This window comes from Rhinopithecus roxellana, chromosome 4 (genome assembly GCF_007565055.1).
Source record: "Rhinopithecus roxellana isolate Shanxi Qingling chromosome 4, ASM756505v1, whole genome shotgun sequence".
NCBI classification, from domain to species: Eukaryota; Metazoa; Chordata; class Mammalia; order Primates; family Cercopithecidae; genus Rhinopithecus; species Rhinopithecus roxellana.
Genome location: NC_044552.1, coordinates 41,770,060 through 41,793,254, shown reverse-complemented (window position 1 = coordinate 41,793,254; position 23,195 = coordinate 41,770,060). Strand labels below are relative to the sequence as shown.

The 23,195-nt window shown below is 32.3% G+C and overlaps 1 protein-coding gene across 4 annotated transcripts in view; it reads right to left on the bottom strand.

Moving 5' to 3' along the window:
* The window catches only part of EYS (eyes shut homolog), a 1,930,870-nt gene that overhangs the window by 1,754,919 nt on the left and 152,756 nt on the right, over window positions 1-23,195 (bottom strand). For all 4 annotated transcript variants that reach the window (XM_030928560.1, XM_030928557.1, XM_030928558.1 and 1 more), the window contains one exon: window positions 4,198-4,357. In XM_030928560.1, the coding sequence (XP_030784420.1) occupies window positions 4,198-4,357 (160 nt within the window). The remainder of the gene's footprint in view (window positions 1-4,197; window positions 4,358-23,195) is intronic.

Below are 23,195 nucleotides of genomic sequence, written 5' to 3'. Positions count from 1 at the left end.
CTACTTTAATACATGGGAGAGCTCATTCTCTACCCCACTTGTCCACACGATGTGCTTTTGCAGAGTACACTCGGCTTTATTCGTCTTTATTTCCATGTGAATATTAAGAAATAAGATGTCAATTTCATAGAAAACAAAGACAACATCATTATTTTGTTAAAATCTCAATAAACCTATAACATAATATGAAGAGTTGAAATCTTTAAAAGTTGTATCTCCAGTATAATAAAAGCTTTTTAGGGGGAAGGTTATTATTATTTTAAATTTACAGATGAAATTGTATGTATTTACCATATACAACATAATATTTTGAAGTATATATACATTGCAGAATGACCAAATCTAGCTAATTAACATATGCATTACTTCATATAGTTATCATGTTTGTGATAAGAACACTTTTGAAATTATAAAACTCACTGGCAAAAGTAAACACATTGTAAAATTCAGAAAATTCAAATACGATATGGTAGTGTGTATATCACTAATATAATTAGTATGAAGGTTAAAAGAAAAAACTATTAAGAATAATAGTAGCTACAGCATAATGTACTTTAGGATTTTCTTTCAGATTATGTATGCATGCACCTATCCTACAGCAATATTTAAAGTTCTCTCCATGTAGAGTTTGCAAGTTTTTGTTAATTTTAGTCCTATGCATTTAAACATTTTAATTCTTGTTTGTAAGAAATATTTTCTTCCTTATGATTTAATTAGCTTTGATCGGTTTATGAAAGTTACTTATTTCTAATTAGTGATTCAATTAAGAGAATTCTCTTTCAAAGCATGTAAAAATGCTTTAAAAGCTTTCTGTAAGTGATATGAATGAAAAGCACTAAACCACTTTTTTTAATACTCAGGTTTTTAAAAAATCTTCAATTAAAGATTAAAACTAAAAATTAAAACTAAAGTCCCTAAAATACTTAATATATATATGTATATATATATATAAATAGCAGACATTTGACAAAAGAAGACTTGAAGGTAGAACAATATAAAAAGAAAAATAGATTTTGATGAAGATTGCTTTGTTGATATAGCATTTCCTATTTTCACAAAAATTGCTTAAAATTTAAAAAGTAATGTATAATGCATAGATTATAATTAATATCCTGGAAGGTCTTCTACAAGAAGATCCATTATTTTATAAAGGAAATAGAAAACTTCCAAAGTAAATATTTTTTGCAATATCAACTCGCAAATGCAACAATTACTATTTGTTTAGAAAAAAGTTTACTAGTACATGTTAAGTGTTTTAACTCTGTATGTTTATCTTAGATAAGCAAACTGAAATAGTGACATGCTTCAAGAAGAAAGAGATTTAAAAGAATTTCTGTCTTATTTTCTTTTTTTAGCTAGAATTGTATCTTTTCTTAAGCATTATTCATATTGCCTTACTTCACTTCACAACTCTTTATCCACTCTGTCAGTAGCTCCTTTCCTCAAACCTAGTAATACACATAATGAACATAGATGATGACTTCGAAAAGAAACAGTGCATGTCAGCTCTTTCTCAAGATGTGCACTGTTGACCAATTGTCCTTGAAGGAGCTTCTTCTAATTAATTACCACCCCTTCTCTGTAGAGCAATCATATTGGCAAGAATTGATTGGGCGTGTAAGACACTTCATTTAGTTGTTAGAAATATCCCTTAATTAAAATAATTTTCCTGCTGGTAAAATTGCACCCCATGCAAACTCACCAGCATAATTTTAAAGTTCCTCTTCAATTACATTTTATATTTTAAGAGGAAAAAAGTAAAAGATGATCTTAATGGCAATTACCAAAATAAGTAAGAAGGAATTTTGCAATACATAAAATGTATAATTCCATTTACATATTTATTTTCATTTATTTTGACTTCTCTTTTGTTTTGAAAACTTGAGAAGTTTCACTGCTGAATCTTCATATTGAAATTCAAAATGAGTTTAAGTGTTTTACTTAAACATTCATTCAGGCTGTGCATTATCACACTGCTTCTTTTCCATTGGACAGCCCAAGTCATTTAGATTCTCACATGTAGGGGTCGCAACATTTTTATTTTTGTTATATTTAGCTATATTCAGTAAGTTCTGTCCCGTAATTCAGGAAGAAATAATGATGAAATATGCATACATCGTTTTGAAGATAATTGCTTTTTGCTAAGTTATCCATGAGTAATTTTAACTTTGTATTACACCACCCATTTTCTAAAACATACATTTGTTATTGTACTGCCATTAATAAAGTTGACTATATTTGCTCAAAGCTGATTTATCCATGAGCAATTTGACTTGCTATTATTCATTCCATTTTCCCTCAAAAATACTTCTGCTATTTCATCATTGTGAATATGTTCCCTGTCTCATTTTTTAGTTCTCAAAAGAAGTTTAATATTTAAAAATAACCAAACAGATGAAAGCATTATTCCTATATGAGACAAAGGAAAATCAAGTTCAAAAATGGTGCAGGCACTGAAGTATGTGAACAAATTTGGTTGTAACAGTAGATAGCATTTCTCAATGCGCACATGAAAAGCATTTAGGGATCCTCAAAAAATATTCTGTGTCCATCTCACTACAATTCCAGTTTGATTGTTCCGTAGTGGGAGTTCACCATTAGTATGTTTCAAGAGCTCTTCAGATGATTCTAATATGTGGTCAGGGTTTAAAAACAACTGAACTGACACAATCCCTAAATAGTCCTGAAGTTAATTCCTCTAACCTCAACTATTCTTATTTCTTTGTTTTGTCTGATTGTGTCATTTATAAAATAGTAAGTATTCATAACAGAGTCTCTGAAAGTTCCTTTTAGCATCAACATAGTATTATCAACAATGCTTTGCTCTCTTCTACCACTTTTGGTCTTCATTGTGATCTGATTAATTAACTGATAACTATTTCTGTCACTAAAGGTTGTTAACACTACAGTGTACTCTTTTATGAGCATGGTGAAATAAATTATCGTGTTTTCTGTTTTAAAGGCTAATTGTTAGTTTACTTTAACACTGTTGTGATGTAATGCAATGTTAGAAATTCAGCTGCTGTCTGTTAGCTGTTACTCGAAACATCAAACTATTAATTTGCTGGTTGTTTGTAAATTGAAGTGCCAAAATATCATTGTCAGAGGAAATATTCTTTAAAAGAATGAAAATATCATATAGTTGTAAGAATGTAAATCTAATTTGCACCTTCTAAGTTAAATAATATTAAACATGTAATTAAAGAATGAAAATTATGTTCATCAAAAAAATTGAGATAGAAATTGAAATTCTATAAAACAAAAACATATATGTGAATATAAGTATTGAAATGATTTCATTTCAAGTGTGTAAGACAGAAAACTAGGCGTCCTGTTGACACCTTCATCACTTGCCATTTCCAATTCATAAACAAGATCTTCCATTTATTTCAAGCTTCCAGCATTATGACTCACATTATTACTCCAACCAACTCCCTAGCTTTTATTCTTCTCTTCCATGTACTTCTCTACTTGCTATGAAATTATCAAATGCATCAAAAGCTATAGTAATTTTCTATTCCTTTTAGAATAGAAATCAAAATATTTAACCGAGCATTTTAGTTCTGGCTTTATCCCCTCCATGGAATTGTTGTTGGTCTTTTCTCACAGCCCCAGACGGGGCTTCAAAGAAGCCATTTCTTCTAATACAATGTCTTTACAAATACAATTCCCTCAACCTAGAATCCTCTCTTTTCCAGCTTCTCTGCCATGACATCATTCTCTTTATCTCTCTTCAGGGGTCATTTTCTTAGGGAAACCTTTTCTGACAACCCAACTCAATTTCTCAATTGCCCAGTTATTTTTTTTTTTTTTTTCTAAACAGGCTTATTGCTTATAAGCATTCATGAAATGCTACTTGTTTTCATAAGAGCATTTTGATTTTAAATAAAATTACATAGTTATCACTGTATTTGTCCACTAACCACTCCCTTCCAACAAATGGATTTATGAAAGCAGGAAATAGCTCTAGTTTACTTCACTATTATGGATCTTGCACCAAGTAGATTTCCTAGGATGTAGTTGGTGTTAAACACGTCAGTTAAAGGAATACATCAGAAAATAAGAGTATTTATTTTATTTTTACTTTATATTGTGTTTTGAGACATAAAATACTTTGTGTGTTTAGAAAACAAATACTTGACTAGTAAATTTTGAAATAATTCAAGCAGATTTTAAAAAATTACATAAATTTGTTACCTGTAAATCCCAATTGCCACATATATTCAAATTGAACAAGACCTTTATCTTGGCAAATACTGTGGAAGGTGATTCCATAGTAGCAAGGGTGTAGTTGAATCAGGTAAACATTCTTCAAAAACCAAAACGGATTTTTTGTGCACCCTGGAATGCATACATACTACAAAAAGGAAACAAGGAAAAATGGTAAATACCTTTTTGAAATATTTTTCAATATATACATATAACATAAACAGCTAATTTTCAAAACCAGTGATTATAGAAAGCTTTATGGGACACACTTTTTATACTTCTCTTTATTTATTCTATTTCTTTATCTTTTCTTTCTGTACCATCTTTTGTCATTCATGTTCAAAAGCCTATATGATAATCTTTTAGCTTTGACTCACTCTCAATATACAACAGTCCCTAATCTTCTGTTTGATAGGCTATAATACATCTTTCCCCTCAGAAATTAAAAATACCTATGATATAAATTAAGAGATACACCATTTAAAACACTTATAACAGTAGAATTAGCACAATAAAATGTCATGGTAGTGTTCAAATTAGACTTTTGATATCATTTGAAAATAGTTTAAGATAATCAGGGCACATTTTCTAGTAATATGATTTGTTTATGGCAATCTCCAGCATCTTCAAACACAAAAATCATATATAGTTATATCCACAATTGAACTAACTAAATGTAAACCATTTTAGGTCACATTGAGGTCATCACTAAGTTTTAGTACATGCTACACTACTTAGGTATTAGGAAGACATCAACCAGCATGAAATTTAAGCCCTAGAGACAAACTAGGGCTATGCATTCTCTTTAGAGCATACCCCTCAATTATTTCTACTTCTCCATATTTTTGATTAACAAATCTCCTTTGAATTTGGCAGAGAAAAGCACAGCTGAGACATGCAGTACAAGGAATCTAACAGTTCCATTAATGAAATTACTACACTAAGTAAGCATTGTTCTGTTTCAAGTCATGGTGGTCTACCTGGATTTGCAATCACAATTTCCTAATTGCACAACAACCCTAAAGAATGAGTCAACACTAAAGGTGAGGAAAAAAAAAAAAAAAAAAAAAAAAAGCCAGGCACGGTGCCTCATGCCTGTAATCCTAGCACTTTGGGAGGCCGAGGCAGGTGGATTACCTGAGGTCAGGAGTTCAAGACCAGCCTGGCCAACATGCTGAAACCCTGTCTCTACCAAAAATACCAAAAATTAGCCAGGTGCAGTGGCACGTGCCTGTAATCCCACCTGCTCTGAAGTCTGAGGCAGGATAGTCGCTTGAACCTGGGAGGCAGAGATTGCGTTGAGCTGAGATCACACCACTTCACTCCAGCCTGGGCTACAGAATAAGGCTTTGTCTCAAAAAAAAAAAAAAAAAAAAAAAAAGTAGTAATTTAAAAAATAATTATCATTTAGTTATATTAAATGATTACAAAAATAATACAATTGTATAATATATTTTAATACATTTCCAGGCTGTGAGATGATCAAAAGCTTTAACCCATGACTTTTATGCTGAGACATCAAATGTTGAACTCTACAAATGGCATTAACCAATCTTTACTGTCAGTGGAGATTGCCTTTATTGGATTTGGGTCCTCATTGTGATAGAAAATATGAAGGCCTAACGAATTCTGAATATATGACTGTACAAAATAAACTTAGCAGAATAGTGCATTATTCATATTGATAAGATCCTGTAGAGTCATTTCCTCACTTAAAACTTAACAAAACAATAGACAGCTTTATCTCTCATCCCCCTCTTACCCTTCCCTCTGAGTCCTCAAAGACTGCATATTGAGTACAGTGTACACTGCTTGGGTGACTGGTCTACCAAAATCTAAGAAATCACCACTAAAGAACTTGTTAATGCCACCTGTACCCCAAAGAGTATTGAAATAAAAATTAAGAAATAATTTAAGAATATCCTCTTCTGGACATTGGCCTAGGAAGACAACTCATGACTGAGATCTCAAAGTACAAGCAACTAAAACAAAAATAAACAAATAGGACTTGATTAACCTAAAATGCTTCTGCACAGTAAAATAAATAATCAATAAAATGAACAGACAACCTTCAGATTGGGAGAAAATATTTGCAAATTATGCATCCAACAGCAGACTAAAATCCAGAATTTACAAGGAATTCAGGCAACTCAACAACTTCAAAATACAACCAAATAACCCAATTAAAAAGTGGACAAACGACATGAATAGGCATTTTTCAAAAGAAGACATACAAATAGCCAGCCGACATATGAAAAAATGCTCAACATCACTAATCATCAGAGACATGCAAATTAAAACCACAATGGAACATCATCTTATACCAATCAGAATGGCCATTACTAAAAAGTCAAAAAAACAATAGATATTGGTGAAGATGCAGAGAAATGGAATGCTTATGCACTGTTGAGGGGAACGTAAATTAGTACAACCGCTATGGAAAATAGTATGGAAATTTTTCAGAGAACTAAAAACAGAACTGTGATTTGATCCAGCAATCGCACTGCTGGATATCTACCCAAAGGAAAATAAATCATTATATAAAAAAGATACCAGCACAAGTATGTTTATTGATTCATTACGCATGATAACAAAAATGTGGAATCAACTTAAGTGTCCACCAATTGATGACTGGATAAAGAAAATTATTCATACACACATACACATACATATACATACACACAATGGAATACTATTTAGCAATAACAAGGAATAAAATCATGTCTTCTATGGCAAAAAAATTAACAAACAGCAACAACAAAAACTAAATTTGAATTAAGTCCTGTCTAAGTCGTTATGTTTTGTCTGCAGTTGTTTTTGTTCTTGTTTGTTTGTTTTTTAAACTAAGAATACCAGAGGAAGCTGGATCAAAGATACGAATCCCTGTTTCTACCAGTCAGGAGTTAAGGAACCATTAAAAAATGAGACATTAAATATTCTGTAATAACCTTGAGAGAGAAGGGCCGTTAAGGAGCAATGACAGATGCCAGGAAAAACGACAAAAATAATTATGAATCCCTGCTCCCAGGGGTGCTGTGGTATTCTTCCTACTACTTTAACCTGAAGACCAAATTTGACTTCTGGTTTTGCTTAATGAAAAAACAAAGTCACTGAGTATATATTTCAAGGGGTGTCTGAACAATGTATCTGTCCTTTTACCCTTCTATACTGAATAAGGACACTATGAAGATATTATAACTTTAGATAAAGTTTGGATTTAGAGCAAGTTATTTGTGATTGCAGCTCTTAATACCTTTTAAAAATTATTGCAACACCAGGACATTATCCTCTAACACAACAACCTGAATGTTAAGAGCAGTTAATTTAAAAGAGCAATTTATTTAAGCCATATGTAGAGGTGAGGAGTATTTTCATATAGGTCTATCTCTGATTCCGACCTCTCATTTATACCTTGTGTGTTCATGTGAGGATGCAGATACACACACACACACACACACACACACACATAATTTCACAGCACCAACATGAAAATAGATGTAGAATATAACTTTTAAAGCAAGTTAATATAAGTAAAGTATGATGGTGAGATGGAAGAGTGGTGGCACTTTTTGTGTAAAACATTTAACTTAACGGTCTTTTGGAGGAATTGGATGCATCACTGCTGTATTACAACTGAGCCATTGATCTTGAAGCTTCGTCAGTATTAACTTTGTTCACTTTCATCATGTTGCTGAGAGGCTCATCATATCTGCAGAGGTTCGAGAGAAAGGCCTTTTGAGCAGTGTACAAGTTCTTTTTGTATATTTACAAAAGCTTTATTCACTTTCTTAACTTCTTAATCATGCATAATGTTTATCTTGTTAAGGTTAGTGGTAACTGGTGTTGCTTTGTTTTTGTTTTTAGTCTTAAAGTGTTTTTTGGCTTCCTATGTGAAATACATTCCTGGCCTTTGCCCTCTTAATTTGTTCTTGTCCATTGTCTATAATACGCATGTGCAGCTTCTTAAGCTTCAAGTGATGCCATCTGTTGAGTGAATAAACTAAATGTTTGTCTTTAAACTGCTCTGACCTTTCTAGAAGCCAAGGGAAAAGGGGAAACATTAAAATACTCCACAGCTGTTTTTATTGATTAATTTTATACTGGTAGATCCATTTTGGTTTACTGGATGAACCAGATTTCCAGTTGATATTCCTAAGGGACAACTGTTGTAGGGTGGAGAATATTAAACAAATGACAATACTTTGGTAATACTGTTATGAAAAAATGTTTATTATATTGACCAGGAGTCTACAAAGTATTTTCTTAAGTTCTGTGTTATACAAGTAAGATGATTTTTAAGTAAATCAACTTCTTTTTTTGAGTATGAATTTCAAAAATGCTGCTAATAAAAGAAATTATTTCAAATCCACAGTGAAATGCTCATTGCCTGCTAAAACACTATTTTTTTTAGTTTTTGTAAATTTAAATAAAAAGACAATTAAGTGAGGCAAAAGTTATTTGTGTGACCAGATAGGTGTCTTCGTGGAATTCAGTTATTTTAATGTGACCTCTCTTTCAGAATGAAGTTAATTTTCAGAAGAATGATGGCCTTCTCTGTTGTTAAGATATCTTAAGTTTCACAGTGACCTCAGGTAATACGGTAATATTAACTTTTCTCCATCAATCTTATTTAGAACCAAAGAGATTAAAAAGAATTTAGTTTACATGGAAGTGTTCACTTAGTTTGATTTTTTAATTTATTTCAATTAATATTTTGAATTGATGCTTTATAATAATCCTTATTTTAAATACTATCTTCAATTTAATTCATGGATTAGGTGAAAAATATTTAACAGAAAATTTTCTGTGGTCTGGGAATATATCTCAAAATTTATACATTTCAAACTTTACCTCTGAAAAGTAGGATTATCTTCATTTAAATAATTTCACTTATAATGGTATGGTAAATTTAAGGTGATCAACTTAACTGTTTGCCGGGGACTTTCCTTTTTTAAAAGTGAAAAGTCTTGTGTCTACTACATTACTCAGTCCTAGGGAAATTGGGATGGTTACATTTCCTAAGTGTAGATTATACACTCAAAGTTTTATTTCTGAAATTAAGGAGGATGAGGAGCAGAGCTGTATTTGACATGCCACGAGAGAGAGAAATGATCCTCTGTTGCTGTAGGTTTCTAAACTGTGTGTGTGTGTGGGTGTATGTGTGTGTGTGTGTGTGTGTGTGTGTTGGGAGAGGGGGGATTTAGTTACCATAGCATAACCCAACCTAACACGCTTATCAGAAGTTTCCTCCACCTATAGGTGAGACTAAACTCATTATCAAATGAGTTTAGACCTTATACTGCAAAATGTAGTATATTTATTTCTATAAGAAAATATTTCCATAAGAAATATATTTATTTCTATAAGAAAATAAAAATTACATTAATTACAGTAAACAATAGGTGTTTATAAGTTGCTAATAAAAATATACATGAAAAATAGCAATGTGTTAATCTATCTTGTACTTGACAGCCCACTCGATGTATAAAAACTAAAAAGACGAATCAATTCAGCATTTCCTCTATTTCTTCTGCTACTGAGTAGGGTGACAAGCGTTGGGAATACACAAACATGCCTTTGGAAGCAAACATCTATCTTACTGTTGACAGTGAACTAATTAACTGGTACATATTACACAACTAAACTTGAACTGACTTTGAACCTCAATAAGCTTGTGAGAGGAGTAATTTTGGTAAGCAAACAGTGAAATTAAGACAAAGATAAAATAGTTTCACAATGACAGTAAAAAGAAACAAGAGAATCAAGAAAATTGTTTATAAAAAGTAATCTATTTCTTATATCTCATGTCACATCAGAAATAAGCAAATTTTGCAGCATCAAAGTTTTGTGCTTTTTATTTGATTGACACAAAATACATATTCATAATAATTTTATGACCTTAACCAACTGATTTATCATTTTATATGCCAAATATATTCAATGTTGCTTTCCTTAAAGCTTTTCTCTTTTACAAAGGAAAACTGATTTTGATTGCTAGTATGAAGAGGATTTTAAAACAGCTCTAGATGCTGATTTCTTATTTCAGCAGCAACCTTTCTTAGGAAAGATAATGATTTCCATTAGAAATTCTACTTTTCATTATGTATTAAGCATTGTAAACTTCTCTTTCTTAAAGAAACTGTATCATGAAATTATGGCATATACCTATTATTACAGCATCTAGATTCCCTGGTGATTCTATTTATATTTATTTAAAGCATTTGTTAGTTTTTAGAAACTATACAGAAAAATGAAAATAAATTCCTGTATATACTCAGATATTAGTAGTAGGAAAATCTCACCTCTCTCTCTTTCTTTTTTTTCTTAGTATTTGTATGTGTGGCCATTTTACCATGTATGTGAACTCACTGTTGTTCAAATGGGTTCAAAAGCATTATCTCATTCTATTCATTTCGTCATTTTTTTAATAGCCTGGAAAGAATATTTGTATATTCATTTCTATACTTCAGATAAGGAAATAAAAAGTATAGATTTCTTTTCAGCTCACACACCTCAATTCTCACAGGTCTAAGACATAAAACCTTTATACTCAGGTTTCAAATATCATGAATTATTACTTTATTTTTAAATTTATTGGAGAATAAATTTATTCTCCAATAAAAACATTTTCAATGGAAGTTTTAATTGACACATAGAAACTATTATCATTAAAAATTTGAAGTATATAACCTTACAATTCTGAGGTTTTATTGTTTTAATGACACCACCTTCTTGCTTTGACATCACTTATTCACTTATCCTTCTGAAGTTTAAGCACTAATAAATTATTAACAACTTATTTCTAAAATATTGTATTCTACCCAGTTGAAAGAAATGTAATGATCTTTCAAAAAGCAATGATAAATTTACATAAATTAATGTTCAATTTCCACTCATAGTCAAACATTTCTATGGAAAATTAAAGTAAAATCAATAGCAAATATATTATTTAAATTAATAACATTAGCATTATTTTTCCTCTAACTCTTCTGGGTAGCACCTAAATTTAGGAATTGTACCAAAAAATGTAAAATAATACAAAATAAAATACAAAGCCGGCCTATTTTGGCTTTCTGGGGATCAAGGGAAATCTGATTTTAACAGAGAATTCTCAAGCAGTTTGGGAAATTATATGAGATCATTTTCTGGTCTCCTGTTATTATTTTAATATTTTTCCATAAATCACAGTAGTTGCTGACAATTCCATGACCATACCATATCCTAGAGAAATGTGAAAATCCAACAAATATTTTCTGAAATACAACTCTTCTCTAGCTGTTATGCTAAAAAGAAACACAAAATTTAATGACAGCATCCTTGATCCCACTGAGCTCACAGTCTAATGTGTGTTTACAGTCATTCCAAGAAATCCCATTTAGTGTGTAGTCAGTGCTGTGTAGAAGACAGTATCGCAAACAATGGGAATAGAAAGGAAGAAGCAGTCAACATAATCACAAATGTTATGAGATAGTTTCATTCTGGATGAAGGCATGTATTGGGCTATACATGAAATAGGAAAGGCATTCTTTTCCATATTTCCATCTATATTTCTACATATAGAATTGTGACTGGAGTTCAAGGAATGGTAGGTGACCATAAATTATTGAATATGTGTCCTTTTACCAAAGATACTATAATTAACTAATTTCTAAATTTCCTTTAGAAATATGAATATATGGATATGTGAATGATCAATGTAATTTAATGACTTGTGAGGTGACTGACAGGAATTTCTTTCTTTCTTTTTTCTTTCCTTTGTTCGTTCATTCTATTTTTTTTTTTTTGTTTGTTTGTTTTGTTTTGTTTTTTTAGACAAGGTCTGTCTCTCTTTCCATCGCCCAGGCTGGAATGCAGTAGTGCTATATCTGCCCACTGCAGCAACCTCTGTCTCCTGGGCTCAAGACTCTTATTTTCTAATTATGAGAAAATGACTCAAGAAATTGAGCAAATATTGGAATATTTCATGACTGTGAAGAAATGTACACTATTCTAAAACATATATTAGTAACTAATTTATTATTCACAATCTGTAGTATCCCATCAAAATGCACAATAGCTAATGGCCAGAGAACCTGCTCTTCCCCTATTTTCATTTATTTCTTTTTTTTTTTTTTTTTTTTTTTTTTGAGACAGAGTCTCGCTCTGTCGCCCAGGCTGGAGTGCTGTGGCTGGATCTCAGCTCACTGCAAGCTCCACCTCCCGGGTTCCCGCTATTCTCCTGCCTCAGCCTCCCGAGTAGCTGGGACTACAGGCGCCCGTCACCATGCCCGGCTAGTTTTTTGTATTTTTTTTTAGTAGAGACGGGGTTTCACCGTGTTAGCCAGGATGGTCTCGATCTCCTGACCTCGTGATCCGCCCGTCTCGGCCTCCCAAAGTGCTGGGATTACAGGCTTGAGCCACCGCGCCCGGCCTATTTCTTTTTAAAGATTTCTTTGATTTTCAAAAGTATTACTACAAGAACAAAAATGTGGCTAATTCATCACCAAGTATTTAATTTTCTTGTTTTAAGACATGATAATCACTATTATTCAAGATCACTTCTTTATTCAAAATGTATTTATTGTGAATATGTTCTGGGGAGTTATTAATCACATATGGCACAAAGAAAGTAAAAGAATAAAATTATCCCAGTTCTCTTAGATATAACTTTAAAATGAACACAAACAAACGAAAATCTCACAATTTCTAAAGGCAACACATTCTAGGACATCATTAATCCAAGATGCTGAAAGTTGAGTATGTCATTTAAACACACCTAGATATATTTTACTATTTGGAACTAAAGTAAAATTGGCATATATGTATTTATGTGCATGTGTATATATGTGTATGTGTGTTTGCATAAATGTATATACACAGGCATATACATTACATATATACATATATGCATGTATACACATTATACATTATTATATATACACACATATATGTATGTATACATTTACATGTATGCCTATATATGTAATGTATGTGTATGTGTTTATATGTAATGTTTTTTCTACAAGTGCTTAAAGTATTTTCTTCATAGGAGACAGTTTCTTCCCCTTCTTAAATATATAAATTTTATTTAAAAATTTCTATATTAGTATTTTATATCACTGTAGACAAAGTGTAATATTCTCTAGTGCTATATTGTTCTCTGGTTCTGATGTATTTATTTTTTCTCAAGGGCTTTCATTTTTAAACTTTATAAATACAGTGTCTATTAAACTCTTATCATTACTTTAAATTCAAAAAAAGAAAAGCTATGGGAAATCTTTAGAGAGTGAAGTCACCCTTTTCAACAGGAAAGCAAGCAGTCTCAAAGAACCATGAAAAGGATCTGATTGTGTTTAGTCCTAAATCAACTTTCAGCTGCTGGGCTAAAAATGCCTTTGCCATGACATTAAACCTTTGTAGTTGTCTCTCACATATTATATAGACTTGCATGCCAAATGTCATTCAACTTCAGGAATGAATGTGATCAACATGGGCTGCAAAAGAATATAAATGATTACCTTAATGATTTAAAATAATATTAAAACTCTTTTTTTTTTCTCTTTTGCAGTTACATCTTCCTTTTGCTCTTATAGGCTACATAACATCTATTCGTTTCATTCTTCTATCAGACAAATGACTGTAGAAAACCAAAATCCCTATTTTCCCTTCCCAGCTAATTGCTAATGCAAACTTCTTATAATAGTGGCATAATATTAAATAAACAACTAATGAAGCAATTAAACTTTAGGTTCAAGATAACCTACATTGACTCTACCCATTTTTTGTTACAGTTGTATTTAATAATTTCAGAAGATAAAAAAACATCTCAACTCCTTTAAGTGTAGGTCGTTTGGTTTCCACAACATTGTAAATATTCTGATTGATGTTGTTTTTCATGGCATAGACAGATATATTTGATAACGTTGCCATCTCAGGAAGAGTACATCTTTAACAGACTAAAAGTGACTTTAATGTTCTTTTTAATTTTCATAATTAGTTAAAAAATTAGATTGATAATTGATAATTTAACTCTTTTAATACAAGTCAAGTTTATTTAGTAGCATTTATTTAGATTACTTCAATCTATCAGTAGTTTGCATTTTGTTATTCAACTAAAAACTTCAATTAAATATATATGTCACATATTTTTTCCAATTGTAGATGTGTATGTGAACTAAATTTTCCCTCAAAATACCTTATTATAATTTTTTCAATATCATTTTTGTATAATCAAACTTCACTGATTTCAGTTTATAAATTCAGAAAATGACTTTAAATATATTATTGCATTGATTTTCTCTATTTTAATGTAATTCTCTTTTCTATTGTGCTATCATAATATCTTAATTATTGGGGCTTTATAATTAATTTTTTCACCTGGCATTCCAAGTACTTCTTTGGTAGTTTTTCAAGTTTCCTTCTATATTTTTAAATTTGTTTTTCCAAATAAACTCTTGGATATTTTTTCTTAAATATCTCTCATATGTAAATTATTAAATAATGTCTGAAACATTACATCATTTGATTTTGTCTGTGCGAATTTTTGAAACTGTAGGGTAATATGATTTTTCTCAGGCTTTGACTAAAAATATAATCAACTAAATGTCTTTTTTTTTTCAATTCATGTAGAACATTGATTAGAACGTTTCCTTCCATAAGGAGTAGTAAACAATCAACCGCAGAATTATATTAGTCATTACATAGGAAACATTTACAGATACACTAGAGTAATAATACAGAAATACATAATGAATAAAACTTCAAAATATGATAATCCTGCATGAGTTGAAAATTTTTTTTCAGATAGTCCACTCATTACAGATATGTGCTTCAGATATATTTTAATCCATGGCCCTCATAAAAGAGATCAAGTTGGACTATACTAAAAATATTAAGACTTATTATGATATCCTTCTCTTTGGGTTTGATTCTAGGTAATTTTATAATTATTTCAGATATTGCTTACATCTACCTTTTATATCAGGCATTTTAACAAGATAGTTCACAGACAATGTTCTCTGCTGGGTTAATTTGGGTACTTTTAAAGTTCAGCTCCTTTACCCCAGATGACACCATGGAGCTCTCAACATCTTTACTTAAAGAGATAGGATACATGTATTAAAACAAGTACTTGGCCAATTCGAATATTATGGAGTTAGAGGAGAGGCATCTAAATTTTTAAAAAAATGAAATATGTTTCTTCTGATTTCTATATTCACTATTCAAATGCAAAACTTAACTTTTTCTTTTGATGAAAATCTGAGTGATAGTGTGTATCAAGCATTTTTGGTATAATTGCATAATTAAACTCTCCACCTCATTTTAAGGAGTTCTGGTCATCTGCATACTGTCAAAGGATTTTTTGTGAGTTGAGATAGATTGCTTAAAAAAGTCTTCCTAACTCTGAAGAGCAGCTGGAAAAATAAACAGTCAGAACTTCAGGCAACTATCAATCTAGGGAAACTTGGTAGCCAACAAAGAATGAATAAATTCCTTCCTCTGTTCTCATAACAGAAGTAAGAATACTCAAGGACTGACCTATATTTGCTAATAATAAGTTTATCCAAAGTATATACAATAGCAACAACCAACAAAAATCTCACTCATATTTTTTCCAAGATCTAGGAAGATTCCTGTTTTGGCCCTCCATCTGCCTGCACTTCTCACGCCTGAAATAATTTTCTGCCTGATCCCAGATTTAGATAGGAACTAATTATGAAGAACTGAGCAAAAGATTGACAATATTAACCTGTGGGTCTCTGTCTCTGTGTCCTGTATCTCCCCCTGTGGGAGTGTGTATATGTGGTCAGTCCCTCCTCAGTAATAGGTGGACACTATTTTCAAATCTAAACTTTCAGCAATTGATGTTAGGTTTCTCTTTTATCTTTTATTTTGTTTGCAATTAAAGTTAAGATATATATATATATATATATCTCAGTGAATGACTATTACAAAGCATAAGGTAAGATGATGGTCTGTCTTGTTCAACATTGTGTGCCTGGAGTTGAGAGGTTCCATAATGTAACGTTTTCAATATTCTTTCAATGAGATGTACTAGTTACATAGCACTAAAAGATTATAAAAGAATTAGAGAGATGTTTTCCCTAAAGACGAGTGACTAAAGATTTTGCCAAAACTTACTGAGGCTAAATAAAATTACTTAGTCCATGGGCCTCTTGTAATACCTGTGATTACATCTGCAATCAGAATGTTGGCTGTCTAGTAAATTATGTATGATTCTCACTTTGTAACATGGATTGCCTTATTTTTTAAATCAGTGTTTCTGTTGACTTTTGAGTACAAGGTGAAAACATGGCTTTTCAATTGTTAAAGATAACATAAGAATTATGTAGACACCAATTTCTAAACATTAGATGTTCATATTGGGAAGAACACCAGTTAGTGCCTTTTGTGTAAACCAAACCTAGTTTAATGCCTGTTACTCCAACCAAACAACTGTTAAGATCCTTTTTCATTCTCAAATGTGTCTTAATGAGGATAATAAATTAGTGAAATATATATGCCATTAGCACGGGCTATTCCTGAGTTAGAAATGGGACAGCAAAATGTTACAAGCCAATATCTCATTTGTGAAAGTCTGCTGTTTCCCTAAGCAGTTGACAAATGGATCTCCTAAATATGCCAACCATGTCAAGGTAAATGCAGAATTTTAACTAATGAAAGTTAAATCCATTTGTTCTGAGATACTTAACTAACCAATCATCTTGCTGTTTTTGGTTTTTCCCAATCTACACTCAATCCACTTGTATCAGTTATTTCCGATGGATCTAAAACTCAGCTAAGACTAAAAATGACTGCTAAGAATAAATCTAGATTGACTTGTTTTGTGTATTTTATATACGTTTTTTAGAGAGGATCTATCACCATATTTAGATTCAAAATTATGTGTTCAGTTAGAGAGTTTCTTTAATGATTTTCAGCTAACAAGTTTGCTTTGGTGTTACAAACAAATTTTCTTGAAGCCTTTGTGAATTTGCTTTCTATTGCTACAGTAATGAAACACTGCAAATGTAGTGGCATAAGACAACATTTATTCTCTAACATTTCTGGAAGTCAGAAATCTGGAATCAGTCTTACTGATGTAAAGTCAAGACGTCAGCAAACTGGCTTCTTATGCAGGTTCTGAGTAGGAAATCTGTTTCTTTATGTTTTTTTCAGCTTCTATTGGTAGCCTATCTTATTTGGCTTGCACCTTCTTTCCTTCCTTCAACTTTAAAAGATAACACTCCAAATCTCTGCTTTGCTATCATATCAAGTTCTCTGTCTCTGACTCTGTATGCAACTTTTTAATATGGACCTTCGTGATTATATCAGGCCCCATCTGATAATCAGGATAATCTCTTTATCTCAAGATACTTATCTTCAACGTATCTGCAAAGTCCCTTTTGCAGTGTTAGATAACGTCCATAGGTTATGGGAATTAGGACAAAGAGGAAAATTTGGGTACCTTTATTCAGCCCAGCATACTCTGGATGCTCAGAAACCGTTGAAGAAAGTTTATGTTCTGGTTTCTTTCCCAAATGGTTGTGAAACTTCTTCTAAAGAACTGAGTTTTAACATACGTACAGATAGTATGGCTCTAAATCCTGTTAATAAACATATTGGTAGAATAGCTGCTTCATAAGGATCCAAAACAAAATATGAAATAGGTTCACATAAATAACCCTATCTTATTTTGCTTTTCTTTCACAAATGATTTATTCTTAACCATAGCAGGCAAATTTTTAAATAATAAATCTTGTTTTATTATTTTTCCAATTATTTTTCCTGTTCCAGCACTGGTAAAGACATAGTGACATCCTCAGTTTCTCTAAGACATTTAAAATGTTTATATGCTTCCTTTAAATATGAATGTTTTAACTATTCACAAGCATTGCACTAATTTGAATGAATCAATCTCGATCTGTCACTGCTTATCTTTTAGCTGTTTTAATTTACTTTATCACCTATAAAAGTTCTGCTGAAAACAAGCAAGATAAAAGATAAAGTTGCAACTCCTTTGGTGCTTACTCTTGTAAGTGGATACTAGCATAAAAATCAAGTTTAAAAGTGTGAGAGAAGTAGTTTATGAATTCATTATTAGAGGTCTCCCTTAAATATCTCCTACTCTATAGCCAAAATCAATCATTGTAGCCAATCAACAGAAAACTTGTGAAATTATAAAGTACTTCTCATTGGAAATCTGTTAATTTACATATCATGTATGTAGAGGTAACTTTGGCATAGCACTAATTCCTGAGCATTTCTGTACTAGTCCATTCTCATGCTGCTAATAAAGACATACCTGAGATTGGGTAATTTGTAAAGGATAGAGGTTTAATTACCTCACACTTCAGCATGGGTGGGAAAGCCTCAGGAAACTTACAGTCATGGCAAAAGGGGAAGCAGATACGTCCTTTTTCACATGGCAGCAGGAAAGAGAAGTGCTGAGCAAAAGGGGAAAAAAGCCCCTTAAAAAAAGATCAGATCTTGTGAGAACTCACTCACTATCACAAGAACAGCAACATGAGGGTAACCACCCCCATGATCCAATTGCCTCCTACTGGGTCCCTCCCATAACACATGGGGATTATGGGAACTATAATTCAAGATGATATTTGGGTAGGGGCACAGAATAACCAGGTTAATTTCTATTTTTATCCTAGATCTATTAAGATACTGGTAAATTTCCTGTACATCAAATCCTTCACACATAATGGAAGTTATGTGGTAACTTTGATTTCTATTAATCTTTCTCAGTTGAACACATCTGAAGCATTATTATTGTTTGCTGCCTAGGAAAGGACAAACCAAAAAGGCCCAGAGAACACTATTTAAGGTTAACCAAAAACAAAGTTTCTACCACTTTGAATGACTAACAATTTTATGGCAATAACACCATTTGAGAATGACTTAAACACGAATCCTGTGACAGATGCTTCTTATGTTATTTGAAATAATTCTTCCAAGTAAAAACACATTGTTGTTTGATTATTTAAAATATGATAGTAATTTAAATTATTAAAATATATCATAGAACTAGAAAAACAGTAACAAGTGCACATGAAAAATATTTAGAAGTGAACAGCTAGTTTGAGGATGCTGCTGTCTTTCAAGTAGTACTTTAAGCATAAGCCAACTTCCCTCCCAAGAGTCTGTACAAGAGCAGGGTAAACTACTCAATTAATGAAGTTGTTTCAGAGAGCCATTGAAAAATACGTCTATGAAAGAAAGAGAAGAGAGGAGATGTAAGGCATAGACCAGGACATGAATGAAATGGATCATGATCATGTGGTATTGTTGAAGCTATATCAGAACAATTCAGTGGCTATTTGATTTTGTTATTTTATGCTTAATACATCTGGGATCCTACCTTTCCCCCTGCCCCTTTTCTTAAAAATGAAGTAGAGCAAGCTCTCTGTTATTATCACACAAGTTCATTCTACTTAACAAAACTCATTCAAACTTTTCACCTACATGTCTAATAATATACATAGAGGAAAAAAATCAAGCAAATGTAATGTAAGTTAGCATTTTAAAGGGAAGAACTGAAAAGAAAGTTTGTGACCAAGCTATATATATATATATATATATACCATTCTGAACCAAAAGTGCTTAGTCTGTTCCAACAAAGCAAGAAAAATAACAAGAAAACAATTTGTCTTAACCAAATATGTGCACCTAACTCTCAGACGCAATGCCCACATGAACCAGAAAAAGATTTCCTAATCTGGAATCTATCTCATGTTATTATGGTCTGCTAGTCTGAAACAGAAGTTTTTTCTTCTGTAAGTCTGGGTTCTCTAACTTTCATAAAGTTGTATGCATTTGATCTTTCCTTTTGTCTTACTATTTTCCACTTTCTAAAACCTAAACTTCCTCTAAGGAAGAATTTTTCAACCACAACAATACTGGCATTTTGGATTCAATATTGCTTTACTGTAGGAAGCTCTCCTGTGCATTGTAGGATCCTTAGCAGCAAACTTGGCCTCTGTAGCCAAACGCTAGTAACAGCCCTGATCTCTACTTGTGACAACCAAAAATATCTCTAGACATTGCCACATATTACCTAGAGGGCAAAAATCACACTTGGTTCCTCCAGGGATCTTCCTGTTTTTGACTCTAACTATTCCTTTTCAAAGATGTCTGTGACTCTCGGCACATATTACTGCACTGGCAACGCAGTCCCTAAGCCTGAATAAACTTTCTCTGAAGACCGATAAAGAATGAATATATTAGTGTGTTTATTTGGTTTGGGGTACAATCAGAAACTATCTTTGGCAGATTAAAATGTAATTGGTGAGGTGATGGTCTCAGTATTTCTGTTTAATTCAGGCTTTAGTAGATCAGCATAGCATGAATTTCAGATTTTGCAATTTTGTGTACCTTTGTATACTAATATTTCGAGTGTCATAAAATACTTAGCTTACCCAATGCCTCTTCTTTCTCTTCCTTCCTTCCTTCCCTCCCTCCTTCCCTCCTTCTTTCCTTCCTTCCTTCCTTCATCTTTCCTTCCTTTCTCTCTCTCTTTCTCTCTTTTCCTTCCTTCCTTCCTTCCTTCCTTCCTTCCTTCCTTCCTTCCTTCCTTCCTTCTTTCTCTTTCTTTCTTTCTTTCTTTCTTTCTTTCTTTCTTTCTTTCTTTCTTTCTTTCTTTCTTTCTTTCTTCTTCCTTCCTTCCTTCCTTCCTTCCTTCCTTCCTTCCTTCCTTCCTTCCTTCCTTCCTTCCTTCCTTCCTTTCTTTCTTTCTTTCTTTCTTTCTTTCTTTCTTTCTTTCTTTCTTTCTTTCTTTCTTTCTTTCTCTCTTTCTCTCTTTCTTTCTTTCTCTCTCCATTTCTCTTTTCCTTTTTTTTCTTTTTTTTTCTTTTTGAGACAGGATCTCACTCTGTTTCCCCAGGATGAAGTGCAGTGACACAACCATAGCTCACTGCAGCCTTAACTCCTGGGCTCAAAGTGATTATCACACTCCAGCTCCCCAAGTAGCTGGGACTATGGATATGTGCCACCAAACCACACAGATTGAAAAAAAAAATTGAAATTGCATCTCACGATGTATTCCAGGTTGATCTTGAACTCCTGACCTCAAGCCATCCTTCCATCTCAGACTCCTTGGTAGTTTGGATTACAGGCCTGGCTGTAATGCTTCTTTCTTTGACTGACTTTTATATAGTTTTTTTTTTTTTTTTTTTTTTTTTTTACATAAAACCATAATGTAATTTTTTTTTATGTATCACTTAATTGTTCACACCTTTCAACAAATGCATCTTTTCCCATATTCTATGTATTGCTATAAAATGGAATCTGGCTTTCCAGTCTTGGTCAAATTAGCTCTGACTATCTCATTACTAAGAAAGAGTTCTCCTGGTCAGTTTATGTAGTCTGTGCACTTCCTATAAGGGAGGCCCTCCAGATACAGTTCTACCAACTATGTATGGCATAATTTGCCTTTAGGGCAATATTTCTTCCTTCCCTGGAAGACAGTTAGTATCATACAAAGAAACAAATATATCTTTCTTTGTAGATATTACATTTCAGCCTAATCTAGTCAATAAAAATAATGTATGAAGAATTATGTTGTAAACTGGGAAGCCAGAAGGCAATTAGTCGTTAAGAAAAAAAAAAAAAAAAACAAAGAAAGTGGAGATGGTGCCTATCGGCTGGATGAGAGTATGGGAGTGTGGTTGGCCCTCCTTCTCCATGAGTTCTGCATCCATGGATTCAACCAACTGTGGCTGAAAACATTTTTTAAGACAATTGATGGTGGCCTCTGTATGAAACACATATAGACTCCTTTTTCTTGTCATTATTTCTTTAAAAATAGAGTATAACAACATAGCATTTACTTTGTGTTAGGTATTACAAGTAATCTATAGATAATGTAAAGTATATGGGAGGATGTAGACAGGTTATATGCAAACACTGTATCCTTTTATATAAGAGACTGGAGCATCCATGAAGTATCCAAGTAGGTGGGGGTCCCTAGTACCAACACTCCACAGATACCTAGGGAGGACTGTATTTAACATTTTAGATTGGGTTTCTACAGAAGGACAAATTGAGAATGTAACATTTGAGAAAATACTTATGCAGAATGAAGAAACTGATGAATAATAAATGTGGGTGAAAATTTGGGTATAAATGCTCACAACAAAGGCCTCAAACAGGAATATGTCTAAGTTCTTATGGGAACTTCCAGGATGATATTGTTGTTATTGTAGAGCAAACAAGGAGAAGTATGATAATATTGAGCCTCTGGTTAAAAGTTTACCTGGTTTCCTCTCTGCAAAGTTTAATTATGTGAGCCTTCAAATTCCTCTCTCTCTCTCTCTCTCTTTCTCTCCCTCTCTCTCTCTCTCTCTCTCTCTGTGTGTGTGTGTGTGTGTGTGTGTGTGTGTGTGTGTGTAATGGGGGAAGGGAGGCAAGGAGAGAGGGACAAACAGACATAATTAGAGAGAGAGAGAGAGAGAGAGAGAGATTTTCTTTAGATTTTTCAATTGTTGCAACTGAAATTTAAAACTTTTAATCCTACCCGAATGCAAATTGTACTCATATGGAATTCTAATTCGAGCTTTACTTCTTTCAGCGTTGAGTTTACATAAGTCACTCTTGTTGAAGATAATTGTAAAAAAAAAAAATGATTTAACTGGAGGATAGAAATAGAAGACAGAAATAAAGCAGATGGTGAAGTTAAAGTAGATTAGTTTTAAATTTTATGGTTTTTGTCGGTTCTCTAATGAAGCCTTATAAGAGATTTAAAAAAATAAGATGAAACATAAACTGAATCCTTATATATGCACTCCTGAGCCAATTGCAAAAGAAGAGAACCAAAGGAGCTTTGTACAAAGCTCCAGTGCTATTTTCTTTGATGGTATAACAACAATCAATAATTTAAAGTCATAACATTAGGAAGCTAAACAATATTTGAATAGACACAAACCAGAAATTGCATTTCTAACTATATGTATTATCTGTTAAAATGAAAATAAATGTGTCAGTAAATTACTGAAACT